General features: G+C 42.6%; 2 protein-coding genes across 3 annotated transcripts in view; both read left to right on the forward strand.

The window, feature by feature from the left end:
• The window catches only part of MCU (mitochondrial calcium uniporter), a 98,736-nt gene extending 84,191 nt beyond the window's left edge, over positions 1–14,545 (forward strand). The window contains 6 exon segments of the mRNA XM_086616963.1: positions 3,168–3,338; positions 4,256–4,360; positions 7,455–7,615; positions 8,104–8,307; positions 10,595–10,711; positions 11,932–14,545. Coding sequence (XP_086473089.1) covers positions 3,168–3,338; positions 4,256–4,360; positions 7,455–7,615; positions 8,104–8,307; positions 10,595–10,711; positions 11,932–12,048 — 875 coding nt within the window. The 3' untranslated portion in view covers positions 12,049–14,545.
• OIT3 (oncoprotein induced transcript 3) overlaps positions 14,126–20,338 on the forward strand; it is a 29,164-nt gene continuing 22,951 nt past the window's right edge. Inside the window, exons 1-2 of one of the 2 annotated variants that reach the window (XM_009992597.2) lie at positions 14,126–14,144; positions 19,440–19,624. In XM_009992597.2, the coding sequence (XP_009990899.1) occupies positions 19,561–19,624 (64 nt within the window). In that variant the 5' untranslated portion in view covers positions 14,126–14,144; positions 19,440–19,560. Of the gene's footprint in view, positions 14,145–17,923; positions 19,625–20,338 lie in introns of those variants that run through there. The other variant, XM_086616962.1, reaches the window with a different exon arrangement.

Below are 20,338 nucleotides of genomic sequence, written 5' to 3' on the forward strand. Positions count from 1 at the left end.
GCAGTGTGGCCAGCAGGTTGAGGGAGGTGATTCTGCCCCTCTGCTCTGCTCTTGTGAGACCCCACCTGCAGTGCTGTGTTCAGCTCTGGGGTCCTAGCACAGGAGACATATGGACATATAGCAGGTCCAGACAAGGGCCACAAAAATGATCTGAGGGCTGGAGCACCTCTCCTATGAGTGAAAGGCTGAGAGAGCTGGAATTGTTCAGCCTGGAGAAGAGAAGGTTCCAGGGAGACCTTATTGTGGCCTCTCAGTACTTAAAGGAGGCCTAAAGAAGGATGGGGACAAACTTTTTAGCAGGGCCTGTTGCGTGAGGACAAGGGGTAATGCTTGTAAACCAAAAGAGGGTAGATTTAGATTAGATCTAAGGAAGAAATTTTTTACAATGAGGGTGGTGAAACACTGGAACAGGTTGCCCAGAGAGGTGGTAGATGCCCCATCCCTGAAATGTTCAAGGTCAGGTTGGATGGGGCTTTCCGCAACCTGGTCTAGTGGAAGATGTCCCTGTTACTGCAGGGGGATGGACTGGATGACCTTTAAAGGTCCCTTCCAACCCAAACTATGATTCTATGATATCACAGCGTCTTGTTAACAACTTTTACCAGAGCGGTCTGTTTCTGTCAGTTAGATTTGTGTTATCGACACGTCCTTTGGATTTTTTCTTTTTTTATTTGTCTCTGAGCTCTTCCCTCTACAATGCAGTAAAAATCTGACTAGACATTACTTGTGTGGGAGGTGATGAGAGGATCAAATTGGAATTATGGACTTTCGCCACCAGTGAACTAGGCTATAGAAAATTACTTTTACAAGCTTTTTGCAAGGAAAACATAAACCAACTGTAGTTGCAGACTTACTGAGGCAGTCCTCTGAAGGGAAATAATTTGCTCTTTTAGAAATCCTTGAGAAGCGTTTCGTATGTGCTATCAATGCTGATGACTCTCGGTGCAGTCCGACCTGTTGTGTTTATTGCTGTGGTCACCAGTTCGAGGGCTAAAATGGGGCAGGGCTGGTACTGGTAGGCACTTCCCTCGGAGCTGGCAGTCACGGAGCTGCGGTGGATGTGTTGTACCGATGGGGATAGATGGAAAAGTGTTGGTGCAAACACTGTTATCTGTTCTGCTCTACGATAAGCTGGCTCGCTGCCTGTATAATCAAGGTAGCATTTTAAATAAAGAATGTTTTTCCTGTCTCGTGGTTATGTAAGCAGTACGTAAGTTAACATTGTATATGCTGCTCACAGAACCCATGAATTCAGTACTTAAGTGGCTATTTTAAGCTTCTAAACATGTTCATGATTCCATCCGAGCCTGCTATCGCAAGCGTAGCTAATGCTAATCTATTTCTTACCACTCTCTTGCTCAAATACTCAAGAGAAAGAACGCAAAAATCTGAGAGGTGGTGTCAAAACAGCTGCTGAGAAGGAGCTTGAAATCCTAACTGTCCCAATAAATTGGCAGTTTGCTTTATTTTAGACAGTGAATATCCGACTGGTGTCCCTGAGTTTTAAGCTTCAAAACACTAAAGCTACTAAAATCCCATCAGGTGTCTGAGTCTTGAGAATAGGCTTTTAGAGGCTTCCAAATATTGGGGCCTTTTGGGGTGCTTTAGTCATTTTAGATGGCCATACTTGGTTGCTTCCACTTAGTCTTTAAAGATGACTTCTTTGTCAGCACTGGATAGTGATCCTCTGGATGAGGGGAACAAGCCTTTTTATGCTTCATTCAATTCCTGAAGGCAGGTGAAGAACTCTTCTGGCTTCGTAAAAGTGTATTTGGCGCATCCTTTCCCAAAATCCATGAGCCTCCCTGTTCAGAAAGGCATATTGTCCCAAGGCTTATCCTAATATGCCAAGGATCCTGTCATAAACAAGTTCATCATCTGGCAGCAGACGACTGAAAGGAGAGGTATAAAGGCCGTTGGTGGCAAAACTTTCGGAGCAGTGGTGTGCTGAGAAATAGTTCCCTTCAGTAGTTAAAATTCCTTTATTTGCTTCTCTTTCTGCTCGCGTTGCCTGCTTCTTTGACCAGCTGGTTTTGATGTTAGCTGCTTAAATGGACTTGGCATGAGTTAGATGGGTTGAAGAAGATGGTGTGGTTCATGTAGTTGGCCAAAGCCGCAATAGGTGGGAATACTAAGCCAGGTGCAGTGTGGGTGGGAATGCTCTGTGCAATAAAAAAGACCTTACGTTTTTACGTAAAAAATATATGTAGCAATGTGAAGTGAATCATTTTTAGGTGTGCTGCTATATCTTAGCAACTACTGCACTGGAGGAAAATTTCAACTTTGTGACTCGGTAGAGGGCTTAGGGAATACGAGCTCTTAACTTCTTTTTTTATGTATGGCTATCCTGAAGCACACGGAGTGCGCTGTCTTTCTGGCAGTAAAGTAATAACTAGCTTATAGTTCATACAGGTCACTACCATAAATTTTAGAAAGGTGCACTGAAATCCTTAAGAATGCGCTTGAAAAAGCTCCCGACAGCACTAAAGAAACGGAAAATGTTGTTTTATCTACACCTAAGCAGCAATGTCTATCTTCTGAAGTACAAAGCGTATTGATCCCATGAATTTTAGATGAACTGACCTTGAAGCTTAAACTCAGAGAGCTGTTCCTACAACCTCATACTCCTGGCTGCTCTCTTAAATATTTGTTGCCTTAGGACAAAGAGGAGGAAACCAGAACTAAATGAGAATAAAAAGGTTTTTGAAGTAGGTCCTTCCTTGTGTTTCCTGATACACAGTCTGCCTTTGTCTTCTGGGCTATAAATCCTGATAAATTGCCCAGTGTTTTGTTTTCCACAGTCCATAATACTTTGGTTCTCAAAAAGTATAATCAGAACATACTATGCTGTCATGTTGTGGCTTTTAAATACGTTGCCTCTGGTATAAACAGGGTTGTGCTTAAAGTAAATATCTTTTCCACAAAGCACAGAAAGTTTAGCAGATACTACCAAGTTAATGGGAGTGAAAACCTCTGACGTCCCTCTGGTTTTCTTTGATGGACGTATCCCTTAATTAAATTTTTGGTTCACCTTTTATTAAGTCTTTCGTGTTCAGCTCATAACCATGTTTGCCTTTTTTCTCCATGGGACAAATACAGAACTATTACAAGATGATCCGATGATATTTTTTTTTTAATGCTAAACTTTTTTTTTGTCTTCTTTGTAGAAGTGACGGTGGTTTACCAAAACGGGTTACCAGTGATTTCTGTGAATCTTCCATCGCGGCGTGAGCGGTGCCAGTTCACGCTTAAACCTATCTCAGACTCTGTCGGTGTGTTCTTACAACAGCTGCAAGCAGAGGACCGAGGAATCGATCGGGTTGCAATCTACTCAACAGGTACTGTTGTTTACAAACTAATTGTTTTACTTGCTTGCCAGCTATTTTTCATCCAGCCTTTTGCTTTTTAAGTGAAAGTTTGTTATGGTGCGAATTCTTCCATGTTCCTGAAAAAGCAGAAGGTAGGAATGCCGTTCCTAGAGTAAGAATATGGTTAGCTCTCTCGGCGTAGTCGGCTCTGCCAAGGAAATTTGGCTGCAGAGTGAAGGAGGAGGAAAACATTCCTAATGCTTAGCTTATAGTCGTTACTTCTAACAGAGGTGGTTTTGGTGAGTTTCCTACTATTTAGTAGGAAAGATGCAAGCTATGCATCCTATGTAGAGATTCTAATCAATTTGTAAGGAATTGGGTATAAAAGGTGGTACAAGGGAAACAGTATCTCGCTTAGCTATGAAAACTCAGCCATTTTTCACTTTGTCTTACTTGATTGTTTTGCCCAATCACTATGTGTCTCCTACCCAGCAAAGCTCTGAGACGTTGTTAGATGTCTTATGAAAGTGCCATCAAAGCGGATATTTCCTTAAAAGTCTTGGCCTGAGAGGGAGGGGTTTGCTAGGTTAGTTGTTCCAGAGACAGAAATAATTCCTAATGCCAGCAGGGAGAGGTGAAGCTCCTCTAAGTGAATTGTGTTGCAAAACATAGTAAAATATTCCAAGGGTGCAGGATGAAGGGAACTGCTTTTTATAAAATGACCCCAAGTATCACAAATTTAGAAAAGCAGCTGTATACGTAACTCAGCTGGTATTTGCTGTGTAAGGTCTTCCAGTATATATGTTCCTCTAGATAAGGACTGTTGTCTTGTGAAAATGGAGAAGTCCAACAGCTGGATTTGGGATGGCATTACAACTTGCTCAGCCACAGCATGTTCAGATGCTTTGGTTCTACTGTTTAATGAATCATCTGTGTTTGCCTTGTAGATGGCACACGTGTCGCCTCCTCCACGGGCATAGATTTGCTTCTGCTGGATGACTTCAAACTGATCATTAATGATGTCACATACCATGTTAGACCACCAAAGAGAGGTAAACCAGCGTGGTTCCGGTGAACATCAGAAATAACTTTCAGTATTTGGTTCCCTGTTTAATTGCAGCGTGCTTTATTAACTTGTTCAAGAACATGAAGGAAACCTTGCAGCTTCTAATCCTGCCCTTGTGGTCTAATTTAGTGATACCCAAGTAATCAGAGTAGTCATTGATGAAAAGCAGGTATTCATTCTGCTCAAAGCCAGTACCCCCCATAAGAGGAATAAATGAAGAAATGTAATTTCTTTTGATTTCTAAATTTTTCTGAATTTTCTTATAATTGCTGAAAAGTAATTTAATTGAACTCATTCTGAAGTAGTGCAATACAGAACGGGCATTAGATTGAAACTTACATTGTCTGATTTGGAAGGATAAATGGTTCCCTCACCTGACAGTTAATGTTGTTTCCTTTTAAATGTGGTACTTTGAATATTGCAAATAAACCTCGAAACCTTGTTAGCTAACGAACAGTGAAATAAATGAGACTGTGCTCTTACAGGGTTACGTTACTAAGAATCAACTGAGAAGGCAAACCAACCTATTTTGAATCAATAAGAAGATCCTTTTAAGTAATGGGCTTTGGATGTGGAAAGTTGCGAGAAGCTTTTGAGGCACTGCAGAATTACTGGCAGGGGCAGGAACTTCGTGTTTGCATCCACTGGGATGAGAGTTTTCATTCTCCTGGGTGACTTTACAGGCTTCATAAAGCAGCAGGTTCTCACATGCCTGTGCTCACCTCTGAGGGCTTAAACAAAAGGACCGGTTTTGGAAATATTGCTCTGATTTTCGCTCGGCTCACAGATAGTGAGGGATTTTTTTGTCTGCCTTTTTGTTCTGTTATTGTTGCAGGCAATAATGTCAAGTTTGCAAGCAGTATTTTTCTCAAAGGAATTTTTAGCCCCGTCGACAGGAAAACAAATTAGGAAAGATTTTTTAACTTGACTTTTGTGTCCAGTTGAGGTTAGATGGTGGAAACGCCTTCCCCTGCTTATCTGGATGTTTTCCCTGGTGTTTGAGCCTTCCTCTCTTATGGCTCTCTTCAAGCAGAAGATAATGAACAGAATCATTCACAAGGCAAAAGCTATGAGGGAACTGCTAATGTTCCTTTTACCCTCTTGAGCAGCCCGAGTAGGACAACATGCTAAAGGAAGTTGATCTATCAAAAATGAGGAGACTGACCGTATCTTTTGGGTCTGAGACTCTGGGCAGCTGACTTCTGGGAAGGTCTGCTGGAACATGCCATCTTCCTCTGTAGGTGTAGTTAGCTTCCAAGGACCTTTTTGCAAGGAAAATACTAAAAATGTGATCTACCATTTTATTGTTCACTATATTAAAATAGCAAGTGAAAAAGAAATGTCTGACTCGGAGAACTTCGTACAGCTACTTGTCCTTAGTATGTGGGAGGCTGTGGAATTTGGGAGTGCACTGTTGGTAAGATGCTGTTTCTCCCCTGTCTGTGGGTGAGACTGACCACTAGAGATTATTTTTTTCCAATCCCCTTAAAAGCACCTTAACAGAAAACTTCCTATTAAGACTGGATATCTAAATCACTGGATATCACATGCACACAGAGAAAAGTTACTCTCTGCTCTTTCACTCTACTGCTCTCTGTCCTAACTCAGGTATTTTTCACACTTAAAAGACATGAAAAGCTAGAGAGGTGGAGTGAGGATTTTAACAAGGTATCTCTTCCAACTGGTAGCCCCTGGGAGCAGGTGATGGTATGAAGCCTAGCTGGTCTAGTCTGTAACTTTTAATACAGCTAAACGAGAATGCAAACACGCTGTCTGTTTCTGCACTGGAGAAATTGCTGTCCCAAGGTAAGGTAATTTGTGCGTTCACTTACCTAGTGTTTGAGAGAGCAAAGCCTGTGTCAGTGAGGCAGCGTGGTTTTGTGTGATAGACCCGTTGCGTGCTGGGAGGTGAGCTCTGGGATCACCTAGGTTACGTGGAATTGCTGCCTCCGATTCATTTGCCAAAGAGATTTCTATAGTTAGCTTGTAGGAAAATGAGTTCTGTTCCAACTTCTCAGCTACTGCTTTTCCATTTTTACAAAATCACCTTGTGTGTTTCGAAACGGAAATGCCAGAACACTGTAATCTTAAATACTAAGTACTTTTTGATAGTCCCTTGAATAGGAACACTTTTTTGTCTTCATAGGGAAACAGGAGCCCTTTAGCTGCAAGAGGGACATAGTGTGCTTTCTGTGTGCCCTGGTGCAGACAACTCTTTTCTTTCCCTTGAGCTGCTAATGCTAAAACTTAAGCTGTCCATAGCTTTTTATGCGTTGGTAAAATCATATTTTGAGAAAATAACCTAAGGTACAAGCCTAAGGATGCTACAAAATTTTTTTTAATTTATTTCTTTATTTGGCTAATGTCAGGTTCTTTTTCTTTAAACTGAAACTTGTTTCTTTCCATATGGAGTGTGTAATACAATACCACTAGTCATAGCTCTTTCACAAATGATTTCCTTTAGGAGTCCTTTTTGTGTTGAAATGCAGGGATAAAGGCAGTTTCAGTTAGTGGCCCTGTTACTGTCTCTAAATACTGTGAGGAGGAATTTCATTGCCCTGTAGGCAGCACAGAAGGGGGTTGCCCCCAGAGTGCTGGGAAAACCATTCCTGGCATTGGCACTTAAAATAATTATCATAAGACTGCATGTTCTGGGGCCACTAACCCAAGATCTTCAGTTGCCATCATCAATAACTATGGTCGCTAATGGTCTGTAGTCTGAATTCTGGCTGTTTCTTGACAGCTGGTGTGAGGGATCGTACTAGTTTAGTTGTTCGTTTGTCTTCGTTAAGTCTTGTGTTTAAATATGGGTCAGGAGTAGATGTTGATATCTGGCAAGCTAATAGTATGTATTTCTTTTCCTTGTTCTTATCAAATTTGAGGAATATCCAATTGTAAAGCCTGTTTTCCTTTTGAAGAAATTTCATTGTCTTAGAGTGCTGGAGCTCTTTCAAAGGCGGCTTTGTTGAGAAGATAGTTTCATGCATTTTCTGTGCAGGTTTAATAGCAGTTTATGCAAAGTATATAAGAAGTTATGTGGATAAATGTATATAAAGTAGTCTCTTTTTTTTTTTTCCCAGAGCTCTTAAGCCATGAAAATGCAACGACACTGAATGATGTCAAGACGTTGGTTCAGCAGTTGTATACAGCCTTGTGCATTGAGGAGCACCAGCTGAACAAAGAGAAGGAGCTGATAGGGAGACTAGAGGAACTGAAGGAGCAACTAGCACCACTAGAAAAAGTGAGAAGTTTCTCATTGTGTTTTACTTATCCTCCAAATGCAGCTTTAACTAATTTCACAGTTTTAATTAGGTCCCTGGCATGCTCCAAGTAGTTTTAAGATGACTGAAGCAGAAGATGCAGTAAGTGAATACCCAACCATGTCTGTTTCTGGTTTCTGTGAAAGTATTTTATTTCCTTGCTTTATATAATTGGAAATGAGCTTGGTAGTAAATAAAGACTGGGGCTAATGCAACGGAACATCTCTGAACATAGAGAAATAAGCAGCTTTGTGAGCTATCCAGAGTGTGGTAAGAGTAAAATGTGGACGATGGTAAGCTACAGATGGAAAATAAGTCTGGATTTGTCTGCAAAACCTAGACTCAAATTGTAGATCTCAAACCACTTAACACCTTGTATTTATGTTAAATGCTATTTTTACTTTCTTTCTTAATTATAGTAATGTAATTATTTTTGAGAATACAAGGCATGTTCTTCTGTCTCCTGCAGGTAAGGATGGAGCTCAGCAGGAAAGCAGAGAAGAGGACAACCTTGGTGTTGTGGGGAGGCCTGGCCTACATGGCCACTCAGTTTGGGATTCTGGCCCGCCTAACCTGGTGGGAGTATTCTTGGGACATTATGGAACCAGTCACCTATTTCATCACCTATGGTAGTGCCATGGCAATGTATGCTTATTTCGTAATGACTCGCCAGGTAGGACCTGTTATGCTGACTTTGACACTTCAATAGAAGAATTACTTTGAGCTCTACTCCTTAGGAAAAAAAAAAAAAAAAGCAAAATTGTGCCTATTAGAAGTTGTTTTGCCCCTTCCTTATCCTGTCAGAACCTAGGTGCCACTTGATTTAATTTTTGCGGTCCAGGATGGTGGGTGTATGGTTGTGGGGTTTTCTGGTGGTGGCTGTTGCTGGTTTCCTGGTTGTCTAACCATAAATGCTTATGTATGATCTGTGATTGACTGCTTTAGCTGTACAGGTGCATCTACGGACAGGTAATGGCTTCTGCACACACACGCAGCCTCACACACATTGACTTGCACCAGAGGCCTCCAAGTGCTGTGATTTATCAGCCCCAATAAACTGTGGGTGCATGAGGTACTGACTGAGCTGCAGAGAAGCACACCTCTGACATGACATCTTGACCTTTTTGAAGAGACAAAACTTTAGTGATCGTGCTCAAAATGCTTTTGCTTTAGGTATTTTGTGGATCTGGACTCTCATCCAGAGGAAGGAGATCTATTTGAATGCTTATCCCTTGGTGCAATTCCAGATCTGTTGGCTCTCAGGCTCAGCCTTTTAAAAACCAGGCCTGCTCCAGCGTTGGAAAATCTTTGCACAAAGCAGAGCTGTGCTCCTGTACGTCCTTGTAGTTGTGACAAACTCTGTATGGGTTTCTAGTACATGGTTTGTCTCGGCACGCCTGTTCAAACTTCAACATCTCACCTAAATAATGAGGAAGAGAGGGCTCAGAAAGTCTCTGCTGTCACAAGACCACCAAAACAGATGCTGTGGGTGTTCCACCACGGTGTCCCAGCAGTCTGTCAGCTGCGTTGTTTCAGAGACTGAGGACGCATGCCCATCAGGGCTCCTGCTACAGTTTCTGCCAAGTGTGGTTGCAGTTTCAGCTGTGTTTGAACTCAGATTTGATGTTTTAATCAAGTCACCTGTATAAACTAGTACTTCTTCTGCCAGACTTGAAGTCTCAGTGTTTCAGGGATGGCTTGACTCTGAATGCAGCTTTCCTCCACCTGACAGCCCTGATCGTTGGGTGTGTACCAGACAGAGGCTGTGTGATGTTCCAGTGCAAGGGAGAGTTAACTTCAGCAGGCAGGCCTGTGCGTTGTGGATGCTGTGTAGGATTTGGTGTGAAGAGCTCTGCTGCTCCGAGTTATCTGCACTCTAAAAAGCTGTGACTTGTTGCAGTAGAGTATCCCTGGCAAAAGCTGTGGCCCTGGATTCTTGTTCTCGCCTGCGTAGCTTGGTTGAGAGATGAACTCATGAGCAACTATTGTTGCTTTAATTAGCCATTGGATGCTTATGACCTTAAGAAAAAGAGAGCAAGGGCCATCTTACAACAACTTTCTTCTCGTATTTATAGCTTTTTTTTTCCTCTCCTCCCTTTTCTCCCTACGAACTTTCAGTGTTGGAACCCTGAAACGTGTTAGTTTTTGTTCTCTCCGCATGGAAGGATATGTGCATTCAGGACAGGAGGGAGGTCATGGTAACTCACTGCTGGAGTGTGACATACCAGTAGAGAAGCAGATGCCTGACTGTACTGGGTCTGGCTGGGATGGAGTTCATGTTCTTCATAGCAGCTGGTACAGTGCTGCATTTTGCACTTATGACCAAAAGAGTCTTCATAACACACCAATGTTTTTGCTATTGCTGAACAGTGCTTGCACAGCATCAAGGCCTTCTCTGTTTCTCTTTGCTTCCCCCAACTCTCCACTTCACCCCCAGGAATACGCTGGGGATGGGCAGGGTGTGAGAGGAGACGCAGCTGGGACAGCTGACGTGAACTGACCAAAGGGATATTCCATACCATATAAAGTCGTGTTCAGCCATCAACTGGGGGGATGTTTCTCCAAAGTAGCTTTTGCTTGGAGACTGGCTGGGCATTGGTCCGTTGGTGGGAGATGTTGACTGATTGCTTTTGCAATCATGTTTGGTTTTTTTTTTTAAAATTCTTTTATTAAACTGTCTTTATCTCGACTCATAAGTGTTTCTTGGTTTTAGCGCTTTTGATTCTCTTCCCCTATCCAGCTGTGGGGGACTGAGTGAGTGACTGGGTGGGGGCTCAGCTGCTGGCTGGGGTCACCCCACCACACTTGGGTGAGCATAGACAATGCTGTCTGGTCTCGTGCCTTCCCTAACAGAAACTAGTCATCTTCCCAAACACACCCAATACATACTGTGCTAATGGTATCCTGTGTTGCATCCTGTTGATGCTTTATTCCTGTCTTCTCTCTTTTTTTCTTTTTAGGAATATGTTTATCCAGACGCCAGAGACAGACAGTACTTATTATTTTTCCATAAAGGAGCCAAAAAGACACGATTTGATCTAGAGAAATACAATCAACTCAAGGATGCAATTGCTCAGGTAACAAGAATTTTTCCAGAAATAAGACAAAGAAATTATTGCTTGCTAGTTCTTAGCTGCTATTAATAGATGCACCTCAAACAAGAATGGATGTATCTTAAGTTTTCAGCCCATTTTCTTGTCACAGCCCCAGTGCAGTCACTGAATTGGCTTTGATGTGCCCAGGAATAGAACTGCTGGATGTGAAAATCAACATGAAACAGTTGCCTGTATCTATCTGTAAGGGCCTCTTAGAAACTGCTGGCAAATCTTGAGTTCCTTCAGGCACTTCATGCCTCAGAGGAGCCTAATTCAAGGTTTCCTTTCTTCTCAGCTCCTACACACCAGATGGATTTAGTGAGGAATGAAGACTTGCACCCATTCAGTTCATGTCTTCCTGACATAGCACTTCAGTACACTGGGTTACAGTCCTGGAAAATAATGTTCAAGAAATTTAGCTGTTTTGTTAGAAGCAATAGGGGCTGATTACTCATATTCTGGAGACAAGGCCCTCATGGCAGACTGCCCACATTGTGTGATCTGCTCAATAAAGGAGTCGGGTAGAGATCTTTTCTCATGTTTCTGAGAGCTTTTCTGCAGAAGGATGGCATGAGCAAAAAAAGCAGAGCTGCCATGTTCTTTTTCACTGCCCAGTATCATTCTTTGTTGATTCCTAGGCTCTGGAAATGGCAGCGTAGAATATCCAGGGCAAGATGTGTTCTCCTCCTGCCTTGGAGAAGGAGCTGCGTAAGCAGTAGAGGGAGGGCAGGGCTAGGCTCTCTTGGTTTCCTGAGAAAAACCCAGAAAGACCTCTGGGTTTTCCTCATGCTGCATTGGATACAGATTCCCTTGGGTGACTGTATTTTCATGGAGCTTTTTTTCTAGAATCAACCATTGCCATTAATCTAGTTTGGTTGGTTTTGTTTGGTGTTTTGTTTTTTTCTTTAAAAAAAAATTTCTGTGAGTTTGATAGGGATCAAATCTTCCCTATCATATTTCTTTGAAGTGGCTGCATGTAGACAAGTTTGGAGAAATACAGAGCAAGTGTCTTCGGGTAAGTGCCGAGAATGGTTTTTCCAGATGTGAGCCTGTGACTTTGCTTTACTTTTTGAACACTTTGTTTCTGGAAAGGAAAAACAAGAAAATACAGAAAAGCTTTCCATACTGCAAAGGGGAAATGGTATTGGGGAAGGTGTATTTGGGAGCTTGTTCTTTATAAAGTGTGTTTTCCTTTTAGGCAGAATTGGACCTTAAGAGGCTTCGAGACCCACTGCAGGTTCACCTGCCCATCCAGCAAATTGATGAAAAGGACTGATCAGCAAAGAGGCTCTGAACCCCGGCAAAAAACCTGTTCATAGCTCTTGCCTTTTTAATTGAAGCATTGCAGGTGGAAGCTGGGAGGTGGTGTGGGGGCGGAGGGTTTTTACCTTTAATCAAGGCAAAGGACTGTAAGGGGGGAATCTCTTAAATCGAAGATGGGACACTGTGGAATGTTAGTTCTGAAAAGGGCTTGGCAAATAGTCACATTTAAAAACTGTCTGAATGGCAATTGTGTACAGATACAGGATTGGGGGGGTTCATGAAAAGCGTATAATGCTGGGGTGTAGGGGTGTCTTCTTCCAGCTTTGCAGGGTCTGCCTCTTGATAAGACACCAGCAGCCTGCTTAGCTTTTTAAATTTTCCTTTACCTGATTCAGATCTCTCTTTCTCTCAAAAAAAAAAAAGGGGAAAAAAAAAAAAAAGAACAAAGAATCCAAGCCACCTGGACCTATGGCTGGTGATCAGAACTTGCACTCCACCGCCATTAACACGCACACTTCTGATCAGACCTGGTCTCTTTTATAAAGTTACTACAAGACTGCTTTCTACTGGAAAACCGTGAGCTTCCCCTTCCCAGCCCACCCCATGTGCTCCACTGACTTTCTCCTTTGCTTATTTGTAGCACAGATTGGTTGTAGCCAAGTAAGAGAAGGAACTGAGTTTTCTTCTGGACATTTTATAATTGATATTTTGGATTATTCCATAATAACTATATCAACTTTGTGTCCCAATGCCCTTGAGCTCCTTCTAGAAATCAATGGCAGCATTGCATGAGATGTTTTTTAATATTCAGTCTTAAGGGAGGGAGATTCCCCTCTTCCTACCCCAAATCTGATAGCCACCTGGACTATGAAATTATGAAGGTTTAAAGGATTTATGAAACTGTCGCAGAATCATGACTCCTGCTGAAGTGAACAGTTTTGGAACATGAAATAATTAAACTTGATATTTGACTGCTTCTGTAATGGGATAAAAGGTCTCATACATGGTCAAAGCATTTTCTGTGCCCGGGGGCTCTTTGAAAGCCCGGGACTCAGAGTGCAAGACACAGAACTACTTCAGTTCTCTAGCACTTTCCCATACTTAAGTAGCTTTAAATGAACTTTGTGCCCACAGGTCAGGATTTTTTACGAGTGGCTAATGACATCTCTTGTTCTTAGCTAACAAAAAATAGAGGAAGGAAAGTCAACCTGTTGCCCTCTCTTCTAGCCAGGGCTGACTGATTTCCAAGCAGATAAAACATCTCTTCATTCGAAGCAAGTCAGTCTGTTTTGGCATCCTGCTGATAAATACATACTGTGGAGACAGGATGAAGGTGGGAGAAGGGCACTAAGCTTTATACACAGAAAAACTGGCTGCTTTTTTGATGTCTCAATACTACTCCTCACTGTGTCATAGAATAAGGCTTCTGGGGTTGTTTTTTTTTTTTTTGAGAACCATGTTTTAAGAAAAAAAAAATGGGAAAGAAAAAAACAAATCAGTGTTAACTAGATGCCAGGTGCCTTGCAGATGTGGAAACACAGCTGGGATTGCTGCCTCTTCTCACTCAATGGCATGTTGGACTGAATGGGTGCATGTTTCTAGGTTGTTTTTTTCCCCTTTCCCTTTTTCCTCTGTCTTTCAATTTAATTACATTGTGTGATTATTTTTATCTGTTTTATCCTGTTTGTGTGGTGCGTTTTAAAGGGAAAAAAATGAACACAATCCTGTAGCTGAATCTTTGATGTGTGTTTGGGATGAGGGAGGGAGCATGGAGAAAAGTCCTTCTTTAAAAAAAAAAAAAAAACAAAAAACAAAAAACAAACAAAACCGAACACATGTAAAATCCTGTATCATTTATGAAATATGTATAAAAGAGCAATGTACTTCTGGAACAATAAATAACTATTCAATTTTTGAATTGGGGCTCTTGAATAACATTATTTTCCCCAGCTGAGAAGAGAATATTGTATGTGTGGCAGCTGTCTCCTGAGTTTACTCCGTTTCTTTTTGTTTAGGTTGTTTCTCCTTGACCTTACATCACTGAGACCGTGATGATGCAGATAATAGCTTTCCTGAAGAAGCTCGGATGGAGGTCTTGCTGCCATGCCTAGCTGCGTAACACAGGGATCTCAGCAGCAGTTGAGGTGGTGAGGTAGAGGTAGAGATGTTTGGTCTGACAAAGATCAGCCTTTGTTTGACCATCATAGTCACTCCATGTGGATGTTGCCAAAATCTGGAGACATGTGGCAGGTTGCAGGATAAGAATATACATGGGCATGTAACACCCAGCAACCTAAAATGTGCCAAGTGATGTCAGTGTGTTTCTACATTGTGTTCAGGTACTGTTTCAGAGGAAGACTGAAGCTTTAAGCTTCTGTTACTTTATTTCTGGGCCTACGAGTGACTGTGGTTTGATTTGTCATGATGACATATTGTTTGTTCATCAAGTTTGGGAATCGGCAGGCAGTACTTTGTCCTAACATTATGGGGTGTTAGGATGAGATTTTTGGTGCCAGAAGATTTTTGGCATGTCCATTGACTGTTAAAAAAAAAAAAAAATACATAGTTGACCAGTTTTTAAAACAGCCACCTCACTTGTAGGTTTGGGTTTTTTTTAAAGTCAGAGAGGAGGGGCTGGAAGCTGTTGGCTGTGCTGACTTACCTTTAATCCCTCTTTAAATTAAGTTCAGCAATGCTGACAAACCCCCTTCCTCCAAGCAGCCCTTAGTCTGCTGCTGTGTGCTGATGAGCTGCTGCCCTCCCTAGACAAATAGCTTGGAACGGCTGCGTAAGAGCTCATCCATTTTGGCAACCAGAAGAACTGAAGACTTTGACATCCAGCACCGCAATCCCTATTTTGAAAGCAAGAAAATGCTGTAACAATCGTTCCTGAACATGCTTTAATGCTGTTAATGTGGGAAAAGGAGTAAAAGAAGAGTCTACAGTTGTACCCTGAAATATGGGCTGTCCAGTGGATCTTGTTAGCCTGTATCCCTGGAAGACTGCAGCCTCGCTCCTCTCTTGCACCACCAGCACACACGTGGTCTCTGCCAGGGGTGGGTGACATGCCACAAACCTCAAACCTCAGTGCTTCTGCTTTTTTTGCCCATGAATGCTAACATTGAACATGGTTTGCTCTCCTGCTGATACATGTTCTTGTATATCAACATGGACAAACTCTCTTGCAGCAGCTATTTCATGCCTAGAAACCAGGCAGGTGGTGGGATCCTGTCCCACTGACAGCACTCCGAGAGCAGGCAGTGCTAACTGAATCTTAATGTAACACTGCATTCTTGCGACCTGATGAAGATGAGCAGCAGTGTGCATTGCAGTGTTCAGATGCTGCTTTTTCTACCAATTAGTTATTTGTTGGGCTTCCCTCTCTTTCTGTGAGGAAGCTTTCAGATAAACACGTCACGTTCAAAATTGTGTGGAGAAGTTCCCTTTTTGTGATGCCTGTGAGGCTCTACCTTGCAAGTCTCTCCAGGGGAGGTGTTCGTGGCTCCTTTTTCCTGAAGAATAAAGAAACAACCCTTTTTCTTTTCCCCTGTAACCCTTCCAACCTGGAAAGCAGTCATGATGATGATGACCTTGGTGCAAGTTCTTACACTTCCATGTTGGCTCTAAGAGGGTTTGCAAGATGCTCTGAAGCTGCCTTTCACTGTCAGACCTTGGCACTATGTTAGGCAAGCGAAGCTGGCCAAGTTGCCCTGTGTTTGAGCCAGTGGAGCAATTTCTTTGAACCTCCTCAGTGGTTTTTGTGTGTTGGGAATGCAAACTCCTGTATGACTTTATCATCACGCAGGAAGGAGATTTTTATATCTTGAATATTTCACTACCTCTCCCAAGAGATTCCAATTATTCCCTTTTGAAAAAAAAATCAGTTTTAGTTTCATGCTGAAATTAAAGGGGTGAAAAGTAATATACAGGAATGGAGATTAAACTTGCAGTGTATCCAAGTCCTGAAGGAGGGGAGAAGCTGGTGTTATGCTGTGTCGTTGTGGCTCTGTGAACTTGTAAAAGATGGGCCCTACTCCTGTTTCTGCCCTTGACTAGTTTTGTCATTGTGGATATAGTGTCTGTGCCCTTATTCCTCCATCTAGAAATTGAGGATCATGGAAAACACACTGAGTTCTTCAGGACCTGTGGAAAAACACTCTTAAAACACCCAGTTCTGCATCACAGGGTTCCATGCCGGGGAAGGAAAAAACCCACTGCTCTTCACTGGGAGTTATGTGCTTGTCTGATTTTTAGTGGTGTCTCCGTGTTTTACTCATTCTTCTGTTGAGTTTGCTTGTACTTCACCAAACTCATGTTCCCTCCCTGATCTCAACAGCCCTTCCCATTGGCACCGTGTCCTGGGACAAGTTGTTTACAGAAACAAGGCCTATCTGACGTCCTTGACATTCGTGCAATCCATCTCAGCAGCCTGTCAGAGCTTATTGTGAACGTACATCCTCAAATCAATCGTGGACAGGGGTGCTGTCGTGTGTGTCAGGTCCTCCTTTCTCTCAGTGGCAGGAAGTGCTGATTAGCCCTTCTGCCTCTTCCCTCTAGGCTGGGTCCAGGAGTTATTCTGACATGGAGAACTGTTCTTCACACACCTCACTTTTGTCAAACATTGGTGGGTCTTGAGAGGTGGCTCTGACAAAGACAAGGCCAGCTGCAGCCAACACCAAAGCATCTTTGTTCTTTAGTCTGTTACAAATGCTATGAGGCTCTCCAATCAAGCTAATGCTTTGAAGAATTTAAGTTCCTTACTAAAGGATGGTAAAGCCCTCCAAAGCTCTGGGAGGACTGAGAAGCGTGGATGCCACTTGCAAAATTAGCATCCTTTCTTGTGCTAAGAACAGACATGCCCGGGCCTAGACAGCAGCCAGTTTAGAAGATCCTGTCTCTCCGGTACCAAAATAAAATCCCAACCCTCTACTTTAATATCGCCTTCCCTCTTGATACCTTTTTAACCCATTACCCATGACTATTTTTAAGAAATACGAGTTTGATCCTGATTCTTCTTGCTACTTGGGGGATCAGGCTCAGTCATCTTTGTCATGGGGAAGTGGAGGTCAGGCACAACAGATTTACCAGATGTGCCTGGAGAGTGCAGGCCCTACAGCACCCTTGGAATTGTCTCCTTTCTCCCAGAGGTTCTGTTCACAAGAGGGGTTTTTGTTTGTTGTGGTGGTGTGTTTTTTTTTTCCTCCTTTCAGGAATAATTGCTTCATCTCCCTGAGGCATCCATTTGCAGTGGTCTACTCTAATACAGGCTGCAATTGTTTGTTGGGGAACTGGAGCCATGTACATCACCTGAAATAATTTGCAAAGCAAAGACAAAGTAGCGATAGAAGAGTTGCTTCTGCTGATGCTTCTTCTGGAAGACTGAGATGGTCTTTGTTTTTCTTGGGGATCCCAAAAATCTAGATGAACTTTAAGGTCCCTTCCAACCCAAACCACACTATGAAAAATGTTTAGAGGCAGCACGCTGAATCTTCCTCAGCTTTAGACTGTTTCCTTGAACTAGGCGTTATGGTAATTTGGAATAGTGTCATCTCTGAGAATGCTGGGGCATCTGCTGCTTTAATCCTTTCTGGAGAATTTGAAAGGGACTGGTTTGGGACCTTTGAGCATCAAAACTGCTATGATGCAGTTTGTTTCCTTACATTAATTGTCAGTTGTCAGTCACTTACATTTAACTGTCAAAACATTACTAGTGTCACACCTAATGTACCACCTACAAAAATCAAAGCAGCTGGTAATGAAATGGTTCAGAGAAACATACACGCTCCTAACATAAACAGACAATTCAATTCAAGCTTGTCAGTTTTATTTACCCAAGATCTTAAGTGGGAATCAAGCTCTCAATGAAAATGGCAAGATACAGCTTCCTGTGGCATGCTGTATTATTCTCTGTTCAATTTTAGTTTCTCTTCTGGGAATTCATATAATCACCTTTCAAGGGTTATCTGCCATGCTAGCTTTGCATAGTGAATTTCTTCTCCTTTCCTGTTGTTAAAAAAAACTTTTCTGGTACTGCACAGCTGTCAGCGCAATGTAACCACAATTTTTTAATTTTTTTTTTGGTAGTGGGAGCCATGACTGTCATTTACAGAGTTTCTAAAGTCATTCACTAGTGAAAGACTCCTCTGCTGGGGGGGGCAGAGCAGCGTGTTGTACTTCACTACCAGGGAAACACTCAGACAGAGAGAGGCCATTGAGAACTTTCTGTAACATACAACCTATACAAAGCAGGCAAATACCCAACTCCTTGTCTCTTGCAAACCCAGTATGAAAATAACGGAGCCCTGTTTTCCTACTGGGATTTGAAGCGAGCACGTCAGCCTTGACGTTATTCTTTATGCCAGCTGCTGCAGAAATGTGGGGTGCAAAGACAATGGGAAATGCCTACACTTGCTTGATTGTGCGTGTACTGCTTACTCTTTGCTATTGGAGAGCTTTCTGCTGGCAAGTGATTTCCTGGAGAACTGTATGACCATCGTTAATAAGCAGGGAGGGACCTGTGGATGTATATATGTATGTATGTGTAAAAACCAGCGCTCTGAATCTCTTCTCTATAATAAGAGCTACAGCTAGTGGGATAAGAAGAAAGATTCCTTTCTGCTTATTCATGTTGTCCTTGGTATCTCCAGCTGTCAATCGTGGTGCTTCGTTTGCTTTAGTAGAGAACAGATTTTGGTAGTCTGAGGACTAGTGCAATCATCTTACCTGTAGCCATAGCATTAAACTCAACCTGGTTTGGTTTGAACTGGAAAGGCAGAGGTTCTCAATTACACGGTTTTGCATGAAAATTAATTCAGTACTGTTGAGTTTCTTGATTGTTGGCCTGGTTTTGGTTTGTTTTTTTAAAGACAGAAATTATAAGATTACTGCAGAAAAATGTCTTTGCCTTGTTTGATAACCTCACTGCAATGGTCAGGTTGTGTGACCAAGAGTGGAAAGGATCTTTGTGTAGCCTAGGAACAGCTTGTTTCCCTGTGGGACACCAGTCCTTCACTTTGACTGATGTTCCCATTGTAGCTCTGCTCCAAGCACTCATCCGTAATCTCTGCTCAGAAGGGTCAGTTCTCCTCCTTTGGCCACCATTTCCTGCAGCTAAGGCTCTCTAGCTGATGTTTTCTGCCTATGGGGAGCCGTGAAGTCGTATGACTTGTGGAAGGAGCAGAGATAACAACAAGTACCCATCTGTTCTTCTTTTCCATCCCTTCGGGATGTCCGGGTGTCCCCTGCTTAGAATTCTTCTCCGGATAAGATAGTAGAGGTGTCACTGTGGGGCAGTCAGGCCAGAAAACAATAGCGGGTCGAGTTCAAAAAAGAAGATTGATCAGTGAGTCCATCTCTGTTGTCAATAAGGGGCAGAGCTGCTCTGCAGAGGTCAAGGCTGGAGCCGTACCCCACATCCCTTCAGCTTCTTCCTCTGGTAAACTTCCAGGAGAGCTATCACACTCGCTCATCAGAAGCTCTACTGAGAGGACGGCTGGAAGAGCCCCAGCGTGTGCAAGGGCTTTCAAGCCTCTGCTGCTTGAGTGGTAACTGTTCCTTGGCTGAGTGGGATGTTCCAGTACGTGTTTTTCTGTGTGTGCTTCGTCATCCAGTTGCAGCCAGTGTCTTTGATGGGTGAGTAACGAGGCATTGCTTTCAAGCTCATTTCTGTTTGCCGTCTTTAAGGTTCATGCTGAGCTTTAGTGTTCTTAGGTGAAAGACTGGAAGGTGTGAGAAATATATCCTTTTTCTTTGAAGGTGGTGTGAAATTCCAGTTGGAAAGGTCTTTCTGTCACTGAGCATGAAGCCTCACATATTGGGAGAATCTCTACTGCCAAGGCACTGTGGGATTTTCCTCTGTTTGGAAGAGAGACTCCATGAATAGATATTAGGCTACTTTTTCATTCCCTTCTTTGACAAATCTTGACTGAATTTAGTGTCATAATGCAGTGCTGCTCGTTTCGTCGCTTAGTTGTGCCAGAGCAGAGACCTCTGGTTACACAATGCACACAGGATTAATCTCTCTGCGGAATGGTGGACTTAGGAATGCTTGCTAGAGCCTGATTTGTCATCCGATAGATATGCTAGCTTGTCAGCTAGAGAACTAACGATATCATCAAGAATACAAATTGAAAAGCTTTACTTTATAGCTAATGCTTGTCAGGCTGAATCGCTCAGGCTGTGCAAGAAGTGCTGGGGAGGGAAAAAAATTGAGCCAAGAAAAATGAAAAACAGAGGGAGCTGGAGACAGTTATATGTCTTGTGGAAAAACCCCCATGCTTTTGTTGTTTGGGGAGAAGAGATGAGAGGCTGATTGGTTGCTTCTATATTTTTGTGGAGTTTTTTCTT

Source organism: Tauraco erythrolophus, chromosome 9 (assembly GCF_009769465.1).
Source record: "Tauraco erythrolophus isolate bTauEry1 chromosome 9, bTauEry1.pri, whole genome shotgun sequence".
NCBI lineage: Eukaryota > Metazoa > Chordata > Aves > Musophagiformes > Musophagidae > Tauraco > Tauraco erythrolophus.